General features: G+C 39.6%; 2 protein-coding genes across 2 annotated transcripts; both read left to right on the top strand.

Annotated features, from left to right (window-relative positions):
• Positions 1 to 7,028: 7,028 nt before the first annotated feature.
• LOC129854935 (protein PML-like) lies at positions 7,029 to 16,088 on the top strand. The gene is made up of 3 exons (XM_055922136.1): positions 7,029 to 7,413; positions 7,590 to 7,650; positions 15,150 to 16,088. Exons 1-3 carry the CDS (start codon positions 7,399 to 7,401, stop codon positions 15,677 to 15,679), a joined length of 606 nt encoding a protein of 201 aa, XP_055778111.1. The 5' UTR covers positions 7,029 to 7,398; the 3' UTR covers positions 15,680 to 16,088.
• A 4,171-nt stretch (positions 16,089 to 20,259) lies between these two features.
• On the top strand, positions 20,260 to 27,018 carry LOC129854936 (uncharacterized). The gene is made up of 3 exons (XM_055922138.1): positions 20,260 to 20,448; positions 20,617 to 20,716; positions 23,241 to 27,018. The coding sequence occupies exons 2-3, from the start codon at positions 20,632 to 20,634 to the stop codon at positions 23,912 to 23,914; spliced, it is 759 nt and encodes a 252-aa protein (XP_055778113.1). The 5' UTR covers positions 20,260 to 20,448; positions 20,617 to 20,631; the 3' UTR covers positions 23,915 to 27,018.
• The last annotated feature ends 125 nt before the right edge of the window (positions 27,019 to 27,143 follow it).

The following is a 27,143-nucleotide window of genomic DNA, read 5'->3' on the forward strand; positions in this document are numbered from 1 at the left end:
TCTGCAGAATGCTGTGGTAGCCATGCTGGTTAAGCGTGCCTTGAATTCTAAATAAATCACTGACAGTGTCACCAGCAAAGCACCATCACATCTCTTCCTCCATGCTTCACGTCGGGAACTACACCTGCAGAGATCATCCGTTCACCCACTCTGCGTCTCACAAAGACACGGCGGTTGGACCCAAAAATCAAAAATTTGGACTCAGACCAAGGGACAGATTTCCACCGGTCTAATGTCCATCGTGTTCCTTGACTCAAGCAAGTCTCTTCTTATTGTTGATCTTTAGTAGTGGTTTCTTTGCATCAATTCGACCATGAAGGCCTGATTCACTCGTCTCCTCTGAATAGTTGATGTTGAGATGTGTCTCTTACTTGAACTCTGTGAAGCATTTATTTGGGCTGCAATCTGAGGTGCAGTTAACTCTAATGAACTTATCCTCTGCAGCAGAGGTAACTCTGGGTCTTCCTTTCCTGTGGCGGTCCTCATGAGAGCCAGTTTCATCATAGCGCTTGATGGTTTTTGCAACTGCACTTGAAGAAACGTTAAAAGTTCTAGAAATGTTCATGATTGACTGACCTTCATGTCTTAAAGTAATGATGGACTGTCGTTTCTCTTTGCTTGTTTGAGCTGTTCTTGCCATAATATGGACTTGGTCTTTTACCAAATAGGGCTATATTCTGTATACCACCCCTATCTTGTCACAATACAACTGATTGGCTCAAACACATTAAGAAGGAAAGAAATTCCACAAATGAACTTTTAAGAACGCACACCTGTTAATTGAAATGCATTCCAGGTGACTACCTCATGAAGCTTGTTGATAGAATGCCAAGAGTGTACAAAGCTGTCATCAAGGCAAAGGGTGGCTACTTTGAAGAATCTCAAATATAAAATATATTTTGATTTGCTTAACACTTTTTTGGTTACTACAGGATTCCATATGTGTTATTTCATAGTTTTGATGTCTTCACTATTATTCTACAATGTAGAAAATAGTCCAAATAAAGAAAAAACCTTGAATGAGTAGGTTTGTCCAACATTTTTACTGGTACTATATATGTCTATGATTGTTAAAACAAAAATCATAGGCTTATTAAAGAAAGCCAAACTGTTGTCCTGCAAAAAAAAAATTGTTACATTTTCCAAGTCACTCAATTATTAAAATCGCAGTAATATGGTTGAATATATCGGACAAGTATTATGATTCGTTGTCATATGAAAACCTATAATTTGGATATAGGCTACTGTGCTTTCTATGTATGCTAAAACATGCGTCACGAGCAGTGGAGATTTTAGCTTGTAAATCTTGGTGGGGCAAACTCCCCCCAAAAATGCTTAGATGCATACCGGCGAAGACACTACACAACAACACAACACTAAACAATGCATGAATTGCACTATAACGGCAACAAGCGGTGCCCATAAACTGTTAGAGTCTACATAAAGCTGTCCCAACAGCAGAGCTTTCCTTTCAGCACCATGGAGTGAATCCTTACCACTGTGACACCTGGCTATCAGAAGAGACTTGTCTGGCAGTGAAACAGTTCATTCAGCCTTGTTTACTGCCTTTTAAAAGACATAGCTGATATGGCGGACTTGCTTATTAAACAAATGTGGTTTCTACTGACAATTGAGATGTACAAACTATGGCATAAGGGAACAATGAGCGGATAAGAGGCATTCCGTAACTTCGATTAAGACATTAATGAGCAAGCGACAACGGACGTAGTCAATATAACTATGTGTTCAGCACTTTTGAATTGTACAGCGACAGAATGCAGAACATGGGCTGCTCTTACAGTATTTCCCCTGTACATCAAGTCAGAACCATAGGATAAATAAAGGGGGCATATAAGCAGACAATGACACCTCTTACAATATTAGATGATGACATTTCTCAAAATACAGTTTATAGGCTCCATGTGCAGCACATCCGAGTCAGAACAGTAACGTTAAGTGAAATTAAGAGGTGAAAATAGACCAAATTATTAGGGTGAGGCACATGGGCTACTAACAGCTTACTACACAACATACACATAGTATTACTTTCTTAGCTACAGTATACATATCTCCCTTGCATAATACATAATTTATGCAGCAGTATACAATACATTTTTGGACTCCTTGGCTTGTGATGTGCTCACTTAAACATCAAATCAAATTGTATTTGTCACATGCGCCGAATACAACAGGTGTAGGTAGACCTTACAGTGAAATACTTACTTACAAGCCCTTAACCAACAATGCAGTTTTAAGAAAATACATTTAAAAAAGTAAGAGATAAGAATAACAAAGAATTGAAGAGCAGCAGTAAATAACAATAGCGGGACTATATACAGGGGTACCGATACAGAGTCAATGTGCGGGGGCTCCGGTGTCGAGGTTATTGAGGTAACATGTACATGTAGGTAGAGTTATTAAAGTGATAATGCATTGATAATAACAGAGAGTAGCAGCAGAGTAGAAGAGGGGGGGCAATGCAAATAGTCTGGGTGACCATTTGATTAGCTGTTCAGGAGTCTTATGGCTTGGGGGCAGAAGCTGTTTAGAAGCCTCTTGGACCTAGACTTGGCTCTCCGGTACCGCTTGCTGTGCGGTACTGTAGCAGAGAGAACAGTCTATGACTAGGGTGGCTGGAGTCTGTCAATTTGTAGGGCCTTCCTCTGACACCGCCTGGTATAGAGGTCCTGGATGGCAGGAAGCTTGGCCCTGGTTATGTATTGGGCCGTACGCACTACCCTCTGTAGTGCCTTGCGGTCGGAGGCCGAGCAGTTGCCGTACCAGGCAGTGATGCAACCCGTCAGGATGCGCTTGATGGTGCAGCTGTAAAACCTTTTGAGGATCTGAGGACCCATTGCAAATCTTTTCAGTCTCCTGAGGGGGAATAGGTTTTGTCGTGAACGCTTCACGACTGTCTTGGTGTTCTTGGACCATGTTATTTTGTTGGTAATGTGCACGCTAAGGTACTTGAAGCTCTCAACCTGCTCCACTACAGCCTGTCGATGAGAATAGGGCCGTGCTCGGTCCTCCTTTTCCTGTAGTCCACAATCATCTTTGTCCTGATCACGTTGAGGGAGAGGTTGTTGTCCTTACACCACACGGTCAGGTCTCTGACCGTCACGAATCCCGCTTCCTGAGTCTGTTTTTGCCTGTGTTCTGTCCTGGAGTGTTTTTTCCGGTGTCCTGGAACGCACCCTGTCTGGTTGCCGGGCGACGTAGCTAGTTGGGAGATCTGATTACCCGCACCTGTATCCCATCAGCTATCTGCACACCTGGTCCTGATCATCACCCCTCCACTTCATAAGCGCTGACCTGACATCCATTCCCTGCCGGATCGTTAGCCATGAACAGTATGTTGTGCCAGCGTATCAGCCTCCAGTTTGATAGAGTTTGTTTGTTGTTTTGTACGTCTTGCTTGCCTTGAACTTACCTCCGTTTTTTCTGTCTACAGTCATTCACCCGGAACACTCATCCCATCCCTACCTGGTCGTCGGTGACTTCAGTTACTTCCTTGGATCTGCTTACTCAATTCCATCAACTCACCTCCGCTGCCCGCTCCGCTACTTGGATTTTTCTATCACTACATTTAAACTTGTAAATAAATACTCACCTTCGTCTTACTCTCCTTGTCCTGGTCTGCTTCTGGGTTCTACTTTAGAGAACCGTGACACTGACCTTCTCCCTATAGGCTGTTTTGTCGTTGTCGGTGATCAGGCCTACCACTGTTGTGTCATCAGCAAACTTAATGCTGGTGTTGGAGTTGTGAATGGCCGTGCAGTCATGAGTGAACAGGGAGTACAGGAGGGGACTGGGCACGCACCCCTGAGGGGCCCCCATTTTTAGGATCAGCGTGGCTGATGTGTTGTTGCCTATCCTTACCACCTTGGGGTGGCCCATCAGGAAGTCCAGGATCCAGTTGCAGAGGGAGGTGTTTAGTCCCAGGGTCCTTCGCTTAGTGATGAGCTTTGATGGCACGATGGTGTTGTACACTGAGCTGTAGGCAATGAATAGCATTCTCACATAGGTGTTCCTTTTGTCCAGGTGTGAAAGGGCAGTGTGGAGTGCAATAGAGATTGCATCATCTGTGGATCTGTTGGTGCGGTATGCAAATTGGAGTCGGTCTAGAGTTTCTGGGATAATGGTGTTGATGTGAGCCATGACCAGCCTTTCAAAGCATTTCATGGCTACAGACGTGAGGGCTACGGGTCCGTAATCATTTAGGCAGGTTACCTTAGTGTTCTTGGGCAAAGGGACTATGGTGGTCTGCTTGAAACATGTTGGTATTACAGACTCAGACAGGGAGAGGTTGAAAATGTCAGTGAAGCCAGTTGGTCAGCGCATGCTCGGAGTACACGTCCTGGTAATCTGTCTGCCCATGCAGCCTTATGAATGTTGACCTGTGAGCACACAGTCGTCCGGACCAGTTGATGCTATCATGCATGTTTCAGTGTTACTTGCCTAAATGTGAGCATAGAAGTTATTTAGCTCGTCTGGTAGGGTCGTGTCACTGGGCAGCTCTCGGCTGTGCTTCCCTTTGTAGTCTGTAATAGTTTGCAAGCCCTGCCACATCTGACGAGCGGTGGAGCCGATGTTGTGCGACTCAATCTTCGTCCTGTATTGACGCTTTTCCTGTTTGATGGTTCATCAGAGAGCTTAGCGGGATTTCTTATAAGCTTCCTGGGTTAGAGTCCCAGTCCTTGAAAGCGGCAGCTCTATCCTTTAGCTCAGTGCGAATGTTGCCTGTAATCCATGGCTTCTGGTTGGGGTATTTACGGTCACTGTGGGGACGACGTCATCAATGCACTTATTGATGAAGCCAGACTGATGTGGTGTACTCCTCAATGCCATCGGAAGAATCCTGGAACATATTCCAGTCTGTGCTAACAAAAGAGTCCTGTAGTTTACCACCTGCTTCATCTGACCACTTTTTTATAGACTGAGCCAATGGTGCTTCCTGCTTTAATTTTTGCTTGTAAGCAGGAATCAGGAGGATAGAATTATGGTCAGATTTGACAAATGGAGGTCGAGGGAGAGCTTTGTACACATCTCTGTGTGTGGAGTAAAGGTGGTCTAGAATGTTTTCCCCTCTGGTTGCACATTTAACATGCTGATAGAAATTAGGTAAAATGTATTTAAATTTCCCTGCATTAAAGTCCTGGGCCACTAGGAGGGCAACCTCTGGATGAGCGTTTTCCTGTTTGCTTATGGCAGAATACAGCTCATTGAGTGCTGTTTTAGTGCCAGCATCGGTCTGTGGTGGTATGTAGACAGCTATGAAAAATACAGATGAAAACTCTCTTGGTAGATAGTGTGGTCTACAGCTTATCATGAGATACTCTACCTCAGGCGAGCAAAACCTTGAGACTTCCTTAGATATCGTGCACCAGCTGTTGTTTACATATATGCAAAGGTCCCTGCCCCGTGTCTTACCAGAGGCTGCTGTTCTATCCTGCCGATAGTGTATAACCCGCCAGCTGTATGTTCTTAATATCGTCTTTCAGCCACGACTCGGTGAAACAGTTTTTAATGTCCCTTTGGTAGGATATACGTGCTTTCAGTTCGTCCCATTATTTCCCAGCGATTGAACGTTAGCTAGCGAGACAGAAGGTAAAGGCAGATTAGCCACTTGTCGCCTGATCCTCACAAGGCACCCTGATCTTTTTCCACGAAATCTCAGTTTCCTTTTTCGACTAATGCCGGGGATCTGGGACTGGTAGGGGAGCTGTAATATCTCCCTCCCGTCCGACTCTTTGAAGAAAAACTCTTTGTCTAATATGAGGTGATTAATCGCAGTTCTGATGTCCAGAAGCTCTTTTCAGTCATAAGAGACAGTAGCAGCAACATTATGTACAAAACAAGTTACGAACAACGCAAAAAATCGAACAAAATAGCATGGTTGGTTAAGAGCCGATAAGGTGGCAGCCATCCCCTCCGGCGCCATCATTGACACTTCTGATGACGTATCATGACGTCTGACGAGTATACACTTGCAGGGAGGAAGGAAGGATTTTTAAATGGACCACCCTTGGCCAGAAATTCGTCACTCGCTTATCCCATGATAATTGTGTTTTCAGCCGACGGTAGCTTGTGGGTGCTTTATATGCGCTACAGTCAACTATGAGTACATTTCTACTTATATTAAATATATAATTATGAATATACATCTACTGTATGACAGCTAGCAAATTAACTAACTAACGTTAGGCTGCCTAGCTGGAACTTCTGAAGAAGGAAAATGTTTTATTATTACAATTTCCAAAAGATAACCAAACAAAAACATATTTAATTTTTGACGTAGTAGCAACATTTCTTACTTATTTGCATTCGTTTTTACTTCCACTTATATGTTGACTTATCCATTGATGTTGTTTTTAGGTTTTCGCTGACTTTTCTTAGCGGATGTACAATCATCGCGAATTGAGTTATGTTGAGTTTCAGGCCCCAGAGTGAACATAATTGTACAGTCGCAAAGCCAACTAAAAACGAGGGCTGAAGGGCTGCAAACTTCCCTTGTTTTGCTAATTATTTGGACCACCCTCCAACATGGTGACGGGGATTTCCCCAAGGGCATAAGGCGAGGGTAAGTGGACGAGGGTGTGTCTTTTAAGTGTTTGGACAGCACACTATAGCAGGACCCAAGGGCTGAAATTCTAGATGTCTGCCCTTACTAAGGACATACAATTCGTGGTGACATAGTGTCCCCATGAGTGACAGAACACCGAGCCAATCACAGCGCAATGCTCCTATTTTTTTCTGGCTCGCCCAACAGAAAGCACTGATTTAGGCTGAAACACCTGCATTTTGGAGCTGCCTTACTCAAGAAAACAAAAAAAGAGACCATGTATGTATGCGGCTTTATTAACTCAATGATATATTTGACATTGTTTGCAAACTGATATGTGACAAGTATTAATGCCAAAATAACATGCAAAACAGGCAACCCCCCCCCCCCCCCTCAAAAATACAAAAACGGCCCAGAATGACGCGTCTGATCACGAGTCATTACAGCCGAAAGAATGAAACCACGCGAACGGTGTGTGGAATATTCTACAGTTGTTCGTTGTGTTGACGAAATCCTTCCGAAAGTAGTCATCTGACTGCAGTTGTTATTCTTCACTTCCCTCTAGCCCTTTTCTATGCCGATGTCACGATGATTCATTAACGACACGAATGTCTTTTCAATTGTTTAATGTTGAGTAAGCATTGCCTGAAACGAAAGCAACTTTATATAAGTATCGATTCGCTCTTACCACCTGCCTATCCCTTGTGGCCCATCCCTTATGACCACCTGAATAAACTATTATTTACGAGTCACTATAATATAAAAGGGTACTTCATTCGACGGCAGACAGGATGATTTGAGAGACTATTTAGGATTTTGACAGCCTCGACGTCGTTATGCAGTCCTCTTTGGTAAGATCATGTTCCATTGATCAGTTGTTTATTTTATATCATTGACAAACGGTTGTTTTAAAAAACGGTTTCGGAGAGTATTGCTATTATTTCAATCACTGAAAGTCAAGTCATAATGAAGATATCATACATTGATTAATGGTACCGATTTTACTGACTGTACTTTGCTTATCCAGGGTATGGGAGCAGTGTCTGGTGATACCGTAGTATTCTTTGATTTGGAGACTACCGGATTAGGTATTGTACAAAATATATACCTTTGTTTTTAATATTGTTAGGTTGATAGAGTTCTTTACTGTTTTATGTTAAAAGCCTCTATAATAAAAATGGATGTAGTAGACTTACAGTAGTCTGAGGGGAACAACCATGGGTTGGAAAAGTACCCAATTGTCATACTTGAGTAAAAGTAAAGATATTTTAATAATCCATGATTAAAATTAAAGTCGCCCAGTAAAATACTACTTGAGTAAAAGTCTTTGAAGTATTTGAGTTTTAAATATAGTATACTTAAGTATCAAAAGTAAATGTAATTGCTAAATGTATAGTTAAGTATCAAAAGTAAAAGTATAAATAATTAAAAATTCCTTCAGCAAACCAGACGGCACAATTTCCGTGATTATTTTTATTTTTTTTACGTATAGCCAGGGACACACTCCAACACTCAGATATAATTTACAAATAAATAATTTGTGTTTAGTGAGTCGGTCAGATCAGAGGCAGTAGAGATGACCAGGGAATGGGATGTTCTCTAGATAAGTGTGTGAATTGGACCATTTTTCAGGCCTACTGAGTACTTTTGGGTGTCAGAGAAATTGTATGGAGTAAAAAGTACATTATTTTCTTTAGGAATGTAGTGGAGTAAAAGTTGTAAAAAAAAATATATAAATTGCAAAGTAAAGTGCAGATACCCCAAAAGACAACTTAAGTAGTACTTTAATGTATTTTTATTTAAGTACTTTACACCACTGGTAATAACTGCTTTGTTGTTGCATTCCCCTTTTAGTAGTAGACTATACACACAAAGTATTGTAAATGTTAGAGCTAAGAAACCCTGTATACATTACAATTCAGGAACTTTCTTTTGACTACTTTTAAAGCAAAATGTATTTACAGAATATTTGTGACAAAGATGTGCGTGGGTGTTTATAGAGAGACAATTTGATCCCTGCTTTCTCTATTAACGAAAGTGATGTGTGAAAACGAGTTCCTGATGTTGCGCAATATCTACTGGCTCACATGATGGTCCAGGATAGCTATGTTCTCATATTTATCATCAATAAACCATATTATTTATGAGCCATTCACAATAGCAACAATCAACGTAGCCTTAACAAACCATTGGAAATAGAGCAACATGACACATGAGTCTGTGCTGGTATTATGATAAGGTATTATTATGAACTGCACACTATGGGCCCGATTCAGACTTAGAAAAGGTATGCCTTTCTATTGCACTTCTCAGTAGCTGGTATTCAGACTTAACTTGTGTAGGTGCGTAACGGGGTTTCAGGCGTGGTTCCCTTGCGTGCGCTGAATAAATGTAATTCAACCGCTGACAACCCTCCCACTTGCTGGCCATCAGATTTTCATGTGGAGTTTTCATTCAGTAGGGTTTATTTATCTAAAGCCATTCCTTTAAATTTGGTGTACCTTTAATTAGAATTTGTATCGACAGACTCATATACTAGAAAATATGGAATGGTTCTGAATATTAGGGATTGATTTAAAAAAAAATATTTTACCTTTATTTAACTAGGCAAGTCATTTAAGAACACATTCTTATTTACAATGACGGCCTACCCCGGCCAAACCCGCACGACGCTGAGCCAATTGTGCGCCGCCCTATGGGACTTGTGATACAGCCTGGATTAAAGAAAGCCACGTAAAGACACACACATTCTTCTTAATCTTCTTGACAGCACCAATTGGTAGATAAAAAAAAATACTCTATTGTATTTAGGGTTTGGAAAGTATTCATGAATAATACACATAAAAAAAGATTTGGAAAGCTTTTACGAACAAAATATAATGGTGAATCCAAAATAGTGGTTTGATTCATCCTGAAAGTTGACATATTCAATTGTTCAACTCTTGAAATATTGGAAGGTGAGAAAAGTGTACAATAGGGGTTGAACAGTAGTCCTATGAATCTACCCAAATAATACGAATTCCTCCCTAACCATGGAACTGTGAGGATAACGGTCCTGTACAGTCCTCAGTTATAAATGTGAGGAAACTAACACTAAAGTGACAGTTATAAATGTGAGGAAACTAACACTAAAGTGACAGTTATAAATGTGAGGAAACTAACACTAAAGTGACAGTTATAAATGTAAGGAAACTAACACTAAAGTGACAGTTATAAATGTATGGAAACTAACACTAAAGTGACAGTTATAAATGTGAGGAAACTAACACTAAAGTGACAGTTATAAATGTGAGGAAAGTAACACTAAAGTGACAGTTATAAATGTAAAGAAACTAACACTAAAGTGACAGTTATAAATGTAAAGAAACTAACACTAAAGTGACAGTTATAAATGTGAGGAAACTAACACTAAAGTGACAGTTATAAATGTGAGGAAACTAACACTAAAGTGACAGTTATAAATGTAAAGAAACTAACACTAAAGTGTCAGTTATAAATGTAAAGAAACTAACACTAAAGTGACAGTTATAAATGTGAGGAAACTAACACTAAAGTGACAGTTATAAATGTGAAGAAACTAACACTAAAGTGACAGTTATAAATGTGAGGAAACTAACACTAAAGTGACAGTTATAAATGTAAAGAAACTAACACTAAAGTGACAGTTATAAATGTGAGGAAACTAACACTAAAGTGACAGTTATAAATGTAAAGAAACTAACACTAAAGTGACAGTTATAAATGTAAAGAAACTAACACTAAAGTGACAGTTATAAATGTGAGGAAACTAACACTAAAGTGACAGTTATAAATGTAAGGAAACTAACACTAAAGTGACAGTTATAAATGTAAGGAAACTAACACTAAAGTGACAGTTATAAATGTGAAGAAACTAACACTAAAGTGACAGTTATAAATGTAAGAAAACTAACACTAAAGTGACAGTTATAAATGTAAGGAAACTAACACTAAAGTGACAGTTATAAATGTAAAGAAACTAACACTAAAGTGACAGTTATAAATGTGAGGAAACTAACACTAAAGTGACAGTTATAAATGTGAGGAAACTAACACTAAAGTGACAGTTATAAATGTAAAGAAACTAACACTAAAGTGACAGTTATAAATGTAAAGAAACTAACACTAAAGTGACAGTTATAAATGTGAGGAAACTAACACTAAAGTGACAGTTATAAATGTAAGGAAACTAACACTAAGTGACAGTTATAAATGTGAGGAAACTAACACTAAAGAGACAGTTATAAATGTGAGGAAACTAACACTAAAGTGATAGTTATAAATGTGAGGAAACTAACACTAAAGTGACAGTTATAAATGTAAGGAAACTAACACTAAAGTGACAGTTATAAATGTGAGGAAACTAACACTAAAGTGACAGTTATAAATGTATGGAAACTAACACTAAAGTGACAGTTATAAATGTGAGGAAACTAACACTAAAGTGACAGTTATAAATGTAAGGAAACTAACACTAAAGTGACAGTTATAAATGTGAGGAAACTAACACTAAAGTGACAGTTATAAATGTATGGAAACTAACACTAAAGTGACAGTTATAAATGTGAGGAAACTAACACTAAAGTGACAGTTATAAATGTGAGGAAACTAACACTAAAGTGACAGTTATAAATGTGAGGAAACTAACACTAAAGTGACAGTTATAAATGTGAGGAAACTAACACTAAAGAGACAGTTATAAATGTGAGGAAAATAACACTAAAGTGACAGTTATAAATGTGAGGAAACTAACACTAAAGTGACAGTTATAAATGTGAGGAAACTAACACTAAAGTGACAGTTATAAATGTGAGGAAACTAACACTAAAGTGACAGTTATAAATGTGAAGAAACTAACACTAAAGTGACAGTTATAAATGTGAGGAAACTAACACTAAAGTGACAGTTATAAATGTAAGGAAACTAACACTAAAGTGACAGTTATAAATGTGAAGAAACTAACACTAAAGAGACAGTTATAAATGTGAGGAAACTAACACTAAAGTGACAGTTATAAATGTGAGGAAACTAACACTAAAGTGACAGTTATAAATGTATGGAAACTAACACTAAAGTGACAGTTATAAATGTATGGAAACTAACACTAAAGTGACAGTTATAAATGTGAGGAAACTAACACTAAAGAGACAGTTATAAATGTGAGGAAACTAACACTAAAGTGACAGTTATAAATGTGAGGAAACTAACACTAAAGTGACAGTTATAAATGTAAGGAAACTAACACTAAAGTGACAGTTATAAATGTGAGGAAACTAACACTAAAGTGACAGTTATAAATGTAAGGAAACTAACACTAAAGTGACAGTTATAAATGTGAGGAAACTAACACTAAAGTGACAGTTATAAATGTAAGGAAACTAACACTAAAGTGACAGTTATAAATGTGAGGAAACTAACACTAAAGTGACAGTTATAAATGTAAGGAAACTAACACTAAAGTGACAGTTATAAATGTGAAGAAACTAACACTAAAGTGACAGTTATAAATGTGAAGAAACTAACACTAAAGTGACAGTTATAAATGTGAGGAAACTAACACTAAAGTGACAGTTATAAATGTAAGGAAACTAACACTAAAGTGACAGTTATAAATGTGAAGAAACTAACACTAAAGTGACAGTTATAAATGTGAAGAAACTAACACTAAAGAGACAGTTATAAATGTGAGGAAACTAACACTAAAGTGACAGTTATAAATGTAAGGAAACTAACACTAAAGTGACAGTTATAAATGTAAGGAAACTAACACTAAAGTGACAGTTATAAATGTGAAGAAACTAACACTAAAGTGACAGTTATAAATGTGAAGAAACTAACACTAAAGTGACAGTTATAAATGTGAAGAAACTAACACTAAAGTGACAGTTATAAATGTGAAGAAACTAACACTAAAGAGACAGTTATAAATGTGAGGAAACTAACACTAAAGTGACAGTTATAAATGTAAGGAAACTAACACTAAAGTGACAGTTATAAATGTGAGGAAACTAACACTAAAGTGACAGTTATAAATGTGAAGAAACTAACACTAAAGTGACAGTTATAAATGTGAGGAAACTAACACTAAAGTGACAGTTATAAATGTGAAGAAACTAACACTAAAGTGACAGTTATAAATGTAAGGAAACTAACACTAAAGTGACAGTTATAAATGTGAGGAAACTAACACTAAAGTGACAGTTATAAATGTGAAGAAACTAACACTAAAGTGACAGTTATAAATGTGAAGAAACTAACACTAAAGTGACAGTTATAAATGTGAAGAAACTAACACTAAAGAGACAGTTATAAATGTGAGGAAACTAACACTAAAGTGACAGTTATAAATGTAAGGAAACTAACACTAAAGTGACAGTTATAAATGTGAGGAAACTAACACTAAAGTGACAGTTATAAATGTGAAGAAACTAACACTAAAGTGACAGTTATAAATGTGAGGAAACTAACACTAAAGTGACAGTTATAAATGTGAGGAAACTAACACTAAAGTGACAGTTATAAATGTAAGGAAACTAACACTAAAGTGACAGTTATAAATGTGAGGAAACTAACACTAAAGTGACAGTTATAAATGTGAAGAAACTAACACTAAAGTGACAGTTATAAATGTGAAGAAACTAACACTAAAGTGACAGTTATAAATGTGAAGAAACTAACACTAAAGTGACAGTTATAAATGTGAGGAAACTAACACTAAAGTGACAGTTATAAATGTGAGGAAACTAACACTAAAGTGACAGTTATAAATGTGAGGAAACTAACACTAAAGTGACAGTTATAAATGTGAGGAAACTAACACTAAAGTGACAGTTATAAATGTGAGGAAACTAACACTAAAGTGACAGTTATAAATGTGAAGAAACTAACACTAAAGTGACAGTTATAAATGTGAGGAAACTAACACTAAAGAGAGAGTTATAAATGTAAGGAAACTAACACTAAAGTGACAGTTATAAATGTGAGGAAACTAACACTAAAGTGACAGTTATAAATGTGAGGAAACTAACACTAAAGTGACAGTTATAAATGTGAGGAAACTAACACTAAAGTGACTGTTATAAATGTACTGTATGTATAGTGGCTAATATTTAGCATGATACAAATTGGAAAGAAAATACTGTGAAAAGTCCAGACAATTATACTGAACCAAAATATAAATGCAACATGTAAAGTGTTGCAAGGATCTGTACACAATTCCTGGAAGCTAAAAATGTCCCAGTTCTTCCATGACCTGCATACACACCAGTATGTTTGAGATGCTCTGGATCGACGTGTACGACAGCGTGTTCCAGTTCCCGCCGTTGAAGTGGAGTGGCACAACATTCCACAGGCCACAATCAACAGCCTGATCAACTCTAAGTGAAGGAGATTTGTCGCGCTACATGAGGCAAATGGTCACACCAAATACTGACTGGTTTTCTGATCCACACCCCCCCCCCCCCTTTTGTTTAAGGTATCTGTGACCAACAGATGCATATCTGTATTCCCAGTCATGTGATATCCATAGATTAGGGCCTAATGAATGTATTTCAATGGACCAATTTCCTTATGAACTGTAATTCATTAAAATCGTTGTGTTTATATTTTTGTTCCGTGTAAAACATTCTAGAAATCATAAAACAACTCTGTAGGTTTGGCGCTGTACTGTCATGGCTACAGAAGCCTATAGCGTGGATCTCCACATTTCATCCCTGCCCCCCAGAATTTCATAAACGTCACAGTGGAAAAGGGGATATGTTGATATGCTTCTGTTTGCTGCCATATGACTGGTTTCACATTTGTCTCCACATTTGTTTCCAGCGATCATACGGCTATATTTACAATCCCCCTTATCCAAACAGCTTAATCATTTACCTAGCTCTTATCAATAGCTCTTATCAATAGCTCTTATCAATAGCTCTTATCAATAGCTCTTACCAATAGCTCTTATCAATTAGTAAATTACAGTGCATGGATAATGGTGTTATTTCTATTAGGGGGGGAAAGGAAAGTAGATGTTATTCCACTTGGAACAGACAGGTTGCTCGACTTTGTTCATCGTGCGTAAAGGTGAATTATGAGGGAATCAAGTCATGGTCAGAATACGGTGTATCTGTAGGACACACCTCCTCCACCTCCTTTGATCTCCACCCCAAACGAATAGCGGGTGAATAGCATTATCTCATGCTTAAATTCAAGGTCAGAAATATGTGTAGGGAAAAAAGTGCATAAAAAGGGAATTATGTTCCACTTACCTACAATTTACCTCAGGTCAAAATTCCACCTCTAGAATACAGGTGCTGCATTACTCATAAATGTTTTTGACACAGAACCAAAAGGTCTTCTCCTACAGGGAAAGCCGAGGCACACTTTATTGTTTTAGTTACCACCTCTGTTCATATTTCACATGTGAATCCAGCCTTGTCACAATACTGGCAAGTATTCAACCTACTAACCAATAACCCTAACCCCTCCTAACCTTAACCCAACTGTGAATAGAGTTTAACAGGGCATAAGGGTAAACGGTACTGTCCTTTAAATGTGACGGAATCTCCATCTACCTCCATAGACACATCCGTGTGTGACATCATCCAGCTGTCGGCCATCAGCGGGGAGAGGACATTCAACGTGTACTCTGTTCCTCGTTGCAACATGACGGACGAGGCCTCCAGTGTCACAGGGTTCACCGTCAGGGACCACCGGACCCTGCTCCTACACGGTCGACGGGTGGAAACCATCCCCCTCAGGGAGGCCCTCACCTCCTTCATCTCCTTCCTCAGCTCCTTCCACGAGCCCCTGCTGGCGGCCCACAATGCCCGGCGCTTCGACTGTCCCGTGCTGGCCAGGGCTCTGAGGAAATGCTCCCTGATGGACGAGTTCCAGGATGTAGTGTCTGGTTTCCTAGATACTTTCAGGATTAGTAAGGAGATGTTTCCATCCACACGGACCGGGTACTCTCAGAAGTCCTTGGTGAGGGTGTTCCTCGAGAAGACGTACGAGGCTCACAACGCCTTGGAGGATGTCAAGGCCCTGCAGGAGCTCTATCAAAAATGGAGTCCCAGCCAGGAACTGGTGCGCCGTCACACCTTCCCCCTGTAACATGCGTCTAACCCATACACTAGAAGGGCTTACTGATTGAGGGAAGCATCTGTAAAAAAAAAAAGATATATAATATTTTATTACACATGCAGGTTTTTTCAGTGTTTTCACACTGTATTTCCACAGTTACTTATTTCTGATCGAGGGAAGCATCTGTAAAAAAAATAAACATATAATATTTTATTACACACGCAGGTTTTTTGTGTGCCCTGGTCTTTCCTGTGCATATAGTACTTTTGTGGAGGATCTTGTCCACAGTATAAAAATAAGAAAATGTAACTGTAATATTGTCATGTACAATTTTAGCAAACAATAATCATGTGGTAGCGTGTGTAAAAAAAATTTTTTTAAACATGCTTTATAAAATTTTTATATTTGAAAATGGTTATTAATTAAAGTCTGAAACAGGTTTATGATTTTTGTTGTCTTCTTGGTTCCACTGTAAACATATATGAAGAACTATATTAACTTTTAACATGGCACACCTGTTGATTGAAATGCATTCCAGGTGACTACCTCATGAAGCTGGTTGAGAGAATGCCAAGAGTGTGCAAAGCTGTCATCAATGCAAAGGGTGGCTATTTGAAGAATCTCAAATATAAAATATATTTTGATTTGTTTAACCCTTTTTTGATTACTACATGATTCCATATGTGTTATTTCATAGTTTTGATGTCTTCACTATTATTCTACAATGTAGAAAATAGTAAAAAGTAGTGTATATAGTGTGTATATTTAGTGTATATTTTCAAAGGAAAAGCTAAGAACATTAACAACTTCGTAGTTAAGAACACTTCTTAGGGCTAGGCCCTTTTTTCTCCACTTCCTGTCTGAATGACGTTCCCAAAGTAAACTGCCTGTAGCTCAGGCCCTGAATCCAGGATATAGATACAATTGGGACCATTGGTACCATTGGAAAGGAAACACTTTGAAGTTTGTAGAAGTGTTAAAATAATGTAGAAGAATATAACACAATAGATATAGTATGAGAAAATCCAAAGGAAAACCAACCAGATTTTTTTTTGAGAGACCAACCTCTTAGAACTTCAAGAGAAAGGTCATATTGAAAATTAGCTCCCTGGATGCAATTCGTATGGCTTCCACAGGGTGTCAGCAGTCTATGTTCAAGATTTCAGGCTTATAACTTTAAAAATGAATAACAAATATCAGTTTTTGCAGAAGGACACAGTCTTGGAAATTCGTGTTTGCGCGCACTATGAAGACATTACGCACCTGCTAAAATCAGTTTCCTATTGAAAAAATTTTATTTGATTTATTTCACCTTTATTTAACCAGGTAGGCAAGTTGAGAACAAGTTCTCATTTACAATTGCGACCTGGCCAAGATAAAGCAAAGCAGTTCGACACATACAACAACACAGAGTTACACATGGAATAAACAAACCATACAGTATAAAACATAATACAGTATAAAAATAAGTCTATATACAATGTGAGCAAATGAGGTGAGATAAGGGAGGTAAAGGAAAAAAAAAGGCCATGGTGGCGAAGTAAATAGAATATAGCAAGTAAAACACTGGAATGGTAGATTTGCAGTGGAAGAATGTGCAAAGTAGAGATATAAATAATGGGTGCAAAGGAGCAAAATAAATAAATAAGAAGATTTATTAAGGACACTATAACAATATGGAAGAAAATGAAACGTATTCTACATGAACCAATATCACTCCCTAAAAACACAACCTCATGGAACAATCCTAGGATAGCTTTTCAGAATTCACAGATAAATTGGTCTACATGGAAAACTATAAAGGCATAGAAACCGTAAATGACTTAGTAGCAGGAAATACATTTATTTCAATGACAGAATCAAAAAGCAATTTCGGATTGATACATGCAATTTATGAGTTTCATATCACGGAAAGTCTGTTTGAAATCGTTTGGACATCAGAGAAACCTTGAGGGAATCTTATTTGAGTCAGAAAAGGATGATCATATGATAGGGAAGATATACAAAACCTTGCAGAGAGCCTATCCAACTGACAATCTCTTAGAAACAAAATATAAACTATTGGAACCTAGACTTAAAAATAACTACTTATGTTGGTACAAGATGGAGGGAATGTTGAAGCATAACTAATTAAATTACAGTTAATGAAAATGCTTAATCCAGTATAAACGAATGTATAGAATTTATTATACACAAGACAAAATTCACCAATGACAATGACTCATTCCCAATGATCCATGCTTTCTGGGAACGCTAATAAAGTCCAAAAGTGATGGGCGGAGCTAGAAAGTTGGCTGTCAGAAGTATTACAATGTAAACCTACTTTTTAGTCCGTCTGTCTGCATATTTCAAGACATGACATATGGGGGTGTAGTGAGATACCCGATGGGCTGGATGATTGTCTTCTCATCACTCATCATCTTGGAGAAGAAAAAAAACGTATACTAAAAATGTGGAAGTCAATCAATCCGATTCTCGCTTCCTCCCTCCTGCCTTCTATCTTTGAGGGCATGTATTTCCATTGTTAGAGTGGTCACTTGAGAAAGTAGAAACCTTCCATAACACAGAGAGATGAACCTGGAGAAGAGCCCCCTAAGCAAGCTGGTCTTGGGGCTCTGTTCACAAACACAAACACACCCCACAGATCCCCAGGACAGCAACACAATTAGACCCAACCAAATCATGACAAAACAAAAATATTATTACTTTTTTGAATGTATTTTTTGAATTGTTTTATTTTACCTTTATTTATACAGGTTTTTTCTCATTGAGATAATATCTATTTTCCAAGAGAGACCTGGTCCAATAGCAGCAGGGAGAACAACATTTCAGACAAAACAACTTACATACACTAACACAACATTAAACAAAACTATAAACACACATACAGTACAACAATTACATATTACATTAAAAACACAAACATTGACACATTGGAAAGAATTTACAAAAAAACAGAGCAAACTAGAATGCTATTTGGCCCTAAACAGAGAGTACACAGTGGCAGAATACCTGACCACTGTGACTGACCCAAACTTAAGGAAAGCTTTGACTATGTACAGGCTCAGTGAGCATAGTCTTGCTACTGAGAAAAGTTGCCGTAGGCAGACCTGGCTCTCAAGAGAAGACAGGTTATGTGCACACTGTCTACAAATGAGGTGGAAACTGAGCTGCACTTCCTAACCTCCTGCCCAATGTATGACCGTATTAGAGATACATATTTCCCTTAGATTACACAGATCCACAAATAATTCATATTTATGTTTATTTATTTTCCCTTTTTTACTTTAACTATTTGCACATAATTACAACACTGTATATTTACATAAGATGACATTTGAAATATCTTTATTATTTTGGAACTTCTGTGAGTGTAATATGTACTGTTAACTTTTTATTGTTTATTTCACTTTTCTTTATCCATTTCACTTGCTTCGCCAATGTAAACATATGTTTCTCATGCCAATAAAGCCCCTTGAATTGAATTGAAAGGTGTCTGCAGAAGGGAAAAGCCTAGACGTCCGTGTCAAATCAAATCAAATCAAACTTTATTTGTCACATGCGCCGATTACAAGTATAGACTTTACCGTGAAATGCTTACTTACAAACCCTTAACCAACAGTGCAGTTCATGAAGAGTTAAGAAGATAATTACCAAGTAGACTAAAATAAAAAGTAATAATAAAAAGTAACACAATAAGAATAACGAGGCTATATACAGGGGGCACCGGTACCGAGTCAGTGTGCGGGGGTACAGGTTAGTTAAGGTAATTTGTACATGTAGGTAGGGGTGTAGTGACTATGCATAGACAGTGAGTAGCAGTAGTGTACAAAGGGGGGGGGGTCAATGTAAATAGTCAGGTGGCCATTTCATTCATTATGTTGTGGAGGAGATTATCTCATGTGTTGTAAAAGTGAGAAGAATGTGAAGTGTTGCAATTGTGGTTGGAACCATGAAGCAACGTTTTTTGGAATGTCCGACTAGGGCTCCCTGCCATCCAGGACCTCTATACCAGGCGGTGTCAGAGAAAAGCCCTAAAAATTGTCAGACTCCAGCCACCCAAGCCACAGACTGTTCTCTTTGCTACAGCACGGCAAGCGGTACCAATGCACCAAGTCTGGAACCAACAGGACCCTGAACAGATTCTACCCCCAAGCCACAAGACTGCTAAATAGTTAGTTAAATAGTTAACCAAATAGCAACCCAGATTATCTGCATTGACCCCTTGTTGAATTTTTTTTTGTTGGACTCATCACATACACTGCTGCTACTGTTTACTATCTGTCGTTTTTCCCCTAGTTATATGTACATATTTACTTCAATTACCTCGTACCCCTTGTATCGACTCGGTACTCATACCTCTTGTATTTAGACACATTATCGTTACTCATTGTGTATCTATTAATACTTTCATTATTACGTGTTTTACTTTTCTGTTATTTCTCTAATTTCTTTATCCCTGCATTGTTGGGAAGGGCCCGTAAGTAAGCATTTCACTGTTAGTCCACACCTTTTGTCTACGAAACATGTGACGAATAAAAATGTATTTTATTTTTACCTTGTTTTTTCAACCCCGTCCAGTTGGTGGCGGCAATACACCTTTTGGGGATGTGGTCCGCCATGAAACGCACAAGAAGAAGAAGCAGAAGAAGACGTCGTCACAGTTAGAACAATGGTTTAGTTTTCAAATCTTTGACATTGTCGTCTTTCTAGAGTTTCCTCCCTCACTGTATTAATGTTTGTGCTGTTGCCCAAGGTTTGGGATTTCCGACACTAGCTGAATAGCCCCAAATAGAATGGTAAGAATCCAAGCAAAATAACGAATTTCTTTGGTCTAGTAATATTTATTGTTTCATTGTCTTGTCTCTGGCGAATTGTTTGCTCTCAACTTAATTCACGGCGCATCTATTGTAAATCGTCAGCTTGAGCTCTGCATTTTCACAACATTTTTCTCTTTTGATTCATAGACGTGATGAGAACTAATGGAAAATGAGAACAATCCCCTCGCTGTGGCCACCAGCCCTGGCCGAAGTGTGGTTTTCTTTGACTTGGAGACAACAGGACTTGGTCAGTCACTCGATATTCTTGCTACATTACTGCAGCCTGTCGTGTTGTTGATACATTGTAGCAGTCTGGTGGCGGTCCCTACTTTTGCTCTTGCAACAGTGTATGAAGAACCAACGTTGGCGCGATGTTTATCAACTTTCAATCAAAGCCAACGTTTACGTTTTTTCATAATCATTCAATATAATCATGTAGGGCAGGTTATATTAATTCACCATAGTAGTGTGATCAGTCTGTCCTGGTTCTGGGGACCAACAGCAGACCTGTGAACATGTACGCATTTTGCGTACCAGCTACGCAATTCTCTGTCCACCGAACCCCCAAAAAAGCAGAGTTCATGCGCCTCAGAAGTTCCTTCCTCGATACCAGAAGTGGTCATGCTTGACGCAATCCAAGCTATCATATCATGCATTTTGTACTTTGTGCTAGCAGGATGTTGACATCAGTCATCAAGGAAGCTCAGGTAAGTGGTTACATATAAGCTAAATTATTTGATCCTAAGATATATTGCATAATATTACTATTGCCCATATTACTTAATGATTTGAATAAATGGATCATGAAAAAGAGAATACAGCCATGACCATGTTCATTTCCCCCCCCAAATTATTGTACAATGTGGTCCCTCTTTAACTTTTAGATAGTAGACATCATGTGGATGGGGAAAAGCATCAGCTACTGTCCCGGTCTACTGGCAGCTACAGCATCAACCCCAGCTATAGCAACCTTTTCCCACCAAGCCAGTGATTTTATTTATTTAAGCTTTATTTAACTAGGCAAGTCAGTTAAGAACAAATTCTTATTTACAATGACGGCCTAGGAACAGTGGGTTAACTCCCTTGTTCAGGGTCAGGACGACAGATTTTTACCTGGTCAGCTAAGGGATTCAATCTAGCAACCTTTCGGTTACTGGCCCAACGCTCTAACCACTAGGCTACCCGCCCCATCGAATCCTCGATCTGACAAGGTAAAAATCTGTCGTTCTGCCTAGATAAATAATATAAAAATCTGGGCTGAAACTCTTTACTGCATATATTGTTGAACACAACCTGCTGTTGTGTGGCATGCTGGGACACTTTCAAAAGATGTTTCCCTACAGTGACATCACAAAGCAGTATGGCTGTGCCAGGACGAAGACTGCAAACATCAAAACACTGGCCCTTGACGATGAGCAAGGAATCACAGAAGCGATGAAGAGGTGTCCTTTCAGCCAGGCTACCGATGGCAGTACCGACATGGAGGATGTCAAAATGTATCCGAGTGTATTACGGCTCTTCAATGCAAGTATCGGCAAGGAAGTAGTGTTATTGCTTAAGCTATGTGAATTGTGAGTCTACAGGAAGAGCTATAATTGACACTGAAATGAAGAGGAGGAGCATTCCGTGGTGCAATTGTGAGTTTTGCAGTGGATAATGCTGCTGTCATACAAGGTCTGGGAAAAGGGATGGCAGAATTTGGGAAGACCCAAAATGAAAATGTGTACTTGGTTGGTTGTGCCTGCATTTGATACACATAGCTGCAGAGAGGGCTTCGAGGCAGCTCGGTGTTAATGCTGAAGACTTTCTCTTAACCATCTTTTACTATCTCGACAAGAGTAGCAAGAGAAAGGCTTCTCTGTGTGACCTACAGATCCTGTTGTGTTGTCAGGAAGATTTTGAAGCTGGTATCTACAAGATGGTTGTCCCTTGGCCAGTGTATCAACCGCCTTCTGCAGCAATGGGATCCTCTGTGTTCTTTGCCGATGAGGTATCAGAGAAAGACCACTGTGACCCCAAGCTCCACCACAACAGCCTCTTCCTCACTTGAGCCCTCTGCTAGGCAGCCCAAGAGGTTTTCCTCCTCCTCCACCACCACATTGCCAATGCCACGGCTCAAGCCACCAGCTGACTCTACGAAGCCCCAACTGAGCCCCCAGCTGGCTCCTCTGGAAGCAAAGTCACCCCTTCCTCCATCAAATATGGACCTACTGACAAAACCCTCGACCTGACTCTCAGTATCTGTTCAAGCAAAGGGATATCGGGGACAAAGTGGCAAAACCAAAAGGCAGAAAAGAAAGAAAAAGGACCAAAAGATCTTACAAATCCTGAGAAAGTCCTAAAATTTCTCACAGATCCGGTATCAAAAATCAATGCGTACTTTTTACAGAGAGCCATGCCAATTTTCTTTATGTTGGGGGAACCCCAATTCGGCACATACTATGCCTGCGAGTTGAATCTCCAATTTGCCGCGCGGATCTGGTATTCTTAAAAAGTTAGACAAGATTGGCACGTCTGCAACAGGCTTTTTGTCTCAGGCAGCCCAGAACTAACACAGATAGAATCAAAGAATATCACTGATTTGAATTCACCTTGAATCAGGTGTGTAGTTCTGTAGTGGAAGAAAAGCCTTCAACCCCTGTGGGTCTCCAGGACCGGGACTGAAAATCACCACCCTAATGATATGTAAACGTCTCAATCCTTTCTATACGGTCTATCGTGGTCTTGATAACTGATTGAGTGTTTGTTTGTAATGCTTGTCATTCCAACAGGTCAGAGCTGTGAAATCGTCCAGCTGGCTGCAGTAAGTGGGGGTCACTCTCTGAACCTCTACACTGTCCCACGATGTCGGATGCAGCGTGGAGCCGCCAAGGTCACAGGCTTCAGAGTCCGAAGGCACAGGCTCTACCACCATCGCTGCCCTGTCCTGACCAACACCCTCAAAGAAGTCCTAGTCTCCTTCATAGCCTTCTTGCGCATGCTGGACCGCCCAACGGTCGTTGGTCACAATATCCGTCGCTTCGACTGCCCTGTGCTAGCTAGAGCGCTTGACGAGTTTGACCTTAAAGCTGAGTTCCAGTTAGCAGTTTCTGGTTGCTTGGACACGCTCCCGTTGGCGCGAGAGATTCTGAAGGGACGTGGACTCCAGAGTTTTCGGCAGGAAAACCTTGTTCGGATAGTGGTTGGCATCTCCTACGAGGCGCATGATGCCTTGGAGGATGTGAGGGCACTGCAGAGGCTCTATAGTGCCCTCAGGCCCACGCCAGAGCAGGTCCTCAGACAGAGCTTCACCCTGGACACCATGGCAGAGCTAGCACCCAAGCAGCCCCCTGCAGCCAAGGCCAAGGGGTCCTGTAAGGCACCAGGTCAGTGGCCCCTGTGGAAGAACTTCAAACAGGCGGTGAAGGTCACAGAGGAACCCAAAGGGGGCGCCACAGGGCCATAGTGATGCAACTCTTATAATGGATAATGGTTGTAAATGAAACTAAATGGGCATTTTCACATGTTGTGGAGATTATAAATTCCAGCTGCTCAGTTAAATAATTTAAGGTTCTGACTTTGTGATTGATTGTAATGTTTTTGTGTGATTGTTTTAAATTCAATATGTTTTCAGAAAATAAAGCTGTAAATATTTTGTTGTAACACTTCAACCTGTTAGGGAAATTGAACCAGAGATGGCTTAGAACAGTTACCTGCTACCCTCCCAGGGTAAGTGTTAGCCATAGCATTTACAAAGAGATATCTATCAAACATCTTAGAATAGGGAGTGCTGATTTTATGATCAGGTGTGCCTTTTTAAATGCCTATGAATAATATTACATGGGAGATGGGACCTGATCCTAGATCAACACCACTACTCTGAGATGCTCTCCTTTCCAAATTCCACTTTACCAATAAAGTTATGGGCTTGTTACATTTGTTGAGGAATAAAAGTACATTCAAAAGGTGTGTAGCAGGCTAGAAATGTATCTTTTTTTGAGAAAAGGGGATTGGCAAGATTAGAACTTGTGAACTTCTGGCCGCTATCGCACTGCGTTCACTGTGGCAGTAGGGGGAAGTGCACCACCCTTGTTATTTCACGTATTTAAAGAGACACTAAGTACTCATGCAGGAGAGAAGCCATATCACTGCTCCCAGTGTGGGAAGAGTTACACGCCCTCTTGTGTCTTAAAGAGACACTAAGTACTCATGCAGGAGAGAAGCCATATCACTGCTCCCAGTGTGGGAAGAGTTACACGCCCTCTTGTGTCTTAAAGAGACACTAAGTACTCATGCAGGAGAGAAGCCATATCACTGCTCCCAGTGTGGGAAGAGTTACACGCCCTCTGGTGTCTTAAAGAAACACCAGCTCACTCACTCAAAGGAGAGAAGCCATATCGCTGCTCCCAGTGTGGGAAGAATTTCAGTGTCCAGCATCATTTTAAGAGTCACCAGCTCAGTCACACAGGAGAGAGACCGTAAGTTTGATCTACTATTTATTAGGATCCCCAATAAACTGCTGCTGAGACAGTGGCTACTCTTCCTGGGGTCCAAACAGGAAACAAATAAAATATATACATAGCACTTCATTTACATTACAATTTAGTCATTTAGCAGATGCTCCCATTCAGAGAGACTTGCAGCTAGTGCATTCATCTTAAGATAGCCAGGCGAAACCACCACATATCACAGTCGTATCCGAACCTTGTATCACATACATAATACAATGCAAAATACATAAAATGTCTGTGTGTCTCTTCACAGTCCCTGTCATGCTGTCTTTTATCTGTTTTTTTTGTCTGGTTTTATTGCTAGCTTGAGTTGCCTGGGGTAACAGAGAGTTCCATGTAGTCATGGCTCTATTTAATACTGTGTGTTTCCCAGCCTCTGTTCTGGACCTGGGGACTGTGAAGAGAGACGGCTGGTTGCATTTCTTGTGTTGTACAGATGAGTGTCTGAACTGTGTGCCAACTGCTTGAACAGACAGTTCGGTACCATCAACACCTCGCACAAAGACCTATAGTGATGCAGTCAATCTCTCCTTAACATTGAACCAGGAGAGATTGACATGCACGTCACTGACATTCACGCTCCATGTACATAAAAGTGCAATATGTGCTGCTCCGTTCTGGACCAACTGTAATTTGCCTATGTCCTTCTTTACCGCACCTGACAAAACTAGGGCCTGTAGCACGTGTCTGGTTGACTGAGATGTCAAGAAATCAGGGCAACGTCTTATCATGGACAGACCTCTTCCCAATTTAAGAAAGGGAAAGGGGGATTCTACCACTGAGTCTATGTTTTGACCATGACAGCATGCTATCTAGGGTAACACCCAGCAGTTTAATCTCCTCAACTTGCTCAGTAGCCACATCATTCAAAAAAATATGCTTTAAGGTATTTAGCACCAGTCTATTGCTAGTTACTCATTATAAAACGGACTGTAGCTCTATGTTAAGGGTGTCAGTTATTTATTTTACTGTTGTAGCCGACTTGTATACTGTTGAGTCATCAGCGTGCATAGACACACAGGCTTAATTTAAGGTCAGTGGAAGGTCATTAGTAAAAACCGAAAACAATAATGGACCTAGCCGGCTGCCCTGCGGTACACCACACTCAACCAAATTTGCATCAGAGAGGGTTCCATTAAAGAAAACCCTCTGTGTTCTATTAGATAGGTAACTCTCAATCCATGATAAGGCAGAGGATGTTAATCCATAACACCTACGTTTGCTATGATCACTGTTTGAACCGTTGAATGGTGCTTTACGGAATGAGCGTTGCCTCCCTCCAGGCCTGAGGGCAAACTCCGTCTTCGAGGCTTTGATTGAAGATGTGACAAATAGGCGCTGCAATGTATTCCGCTACCAACCTCAGTAATTTACCATCCAGGTTGTCGGTTCCAGGTGGTTTGTCCTTTGATTTGTCCTTTGATACTCTTTGATTAACTGATGTTGAAGTGCTTCAAGTTGAGGGGTTGAAGTTGAGCAGTAATTTCTTTCACCTCTTCCACACTAACTTTGCGGACTTCAAAGCTACAGTGCTTGTCTTTCATTATTTGGTTCGTTATACTTGAATATAAAAGCTTAGCATTTGTTGTTTGCTTGTCATGCTTAAATGTTCTAATCTTGTCAAAAAAAAGTTATTTGTGGTTGGCGAAATCAAAGGCTTTTATTTTATTTTTTATTATGAAGGAGCCATCAGCCTCAATACAAAATGGTGCTTAGCTAGCCTTTCTGCCTAGAAATTAATTTAAGGTACTCAAGCTTTTTACTAGTATTCTTTATATGATTTATCTTTGTTACATAGTATAGTATTTGTTTATTTTTGTTTAGTTACGTGAATTTCTCAATTTACTGTATGTTTGCCAATCTGCTGTGTTGCCAGACTTATTTGCCATTCCCTTTTCCTCCTCCCTCTCAGCCATACCATTTTTTCAATTCATCATCTATCCATAGGGATTTGGCAGTTTTAACAGTCAGTTTCTTCAGTGGCATGTATTCATTGATGCCAAGGGAAGCCAGGCTTTGCCAAAACATTTACCAAGAAAATAAAATCGAATCATTTATATTTCGTCTCTCTGTGATTCATAATTTTCCTTCAATTCGGAAGAGGCTGAATTGATCTCACTGGAGATAGGGAGCGAAACAGCTCAGTATGTGTAGCTTCTCTGTACTGAACAAAAATATAAACGC

Source organism: Salvelinus fontinalis, chromosome 5 (genome assembly GCF_029448725.1).
Source record: "Salvelinus fontinalis isolate EN_2023a chromosome 5, ASM2944872v1, whole genome shotgun sequence".
NCBI lineage: Eukaryota > Metazoa > Chordata > Actinopteri > Salmoniformes > Salmonidae > Salvelinus > Salvelinus fontinalis.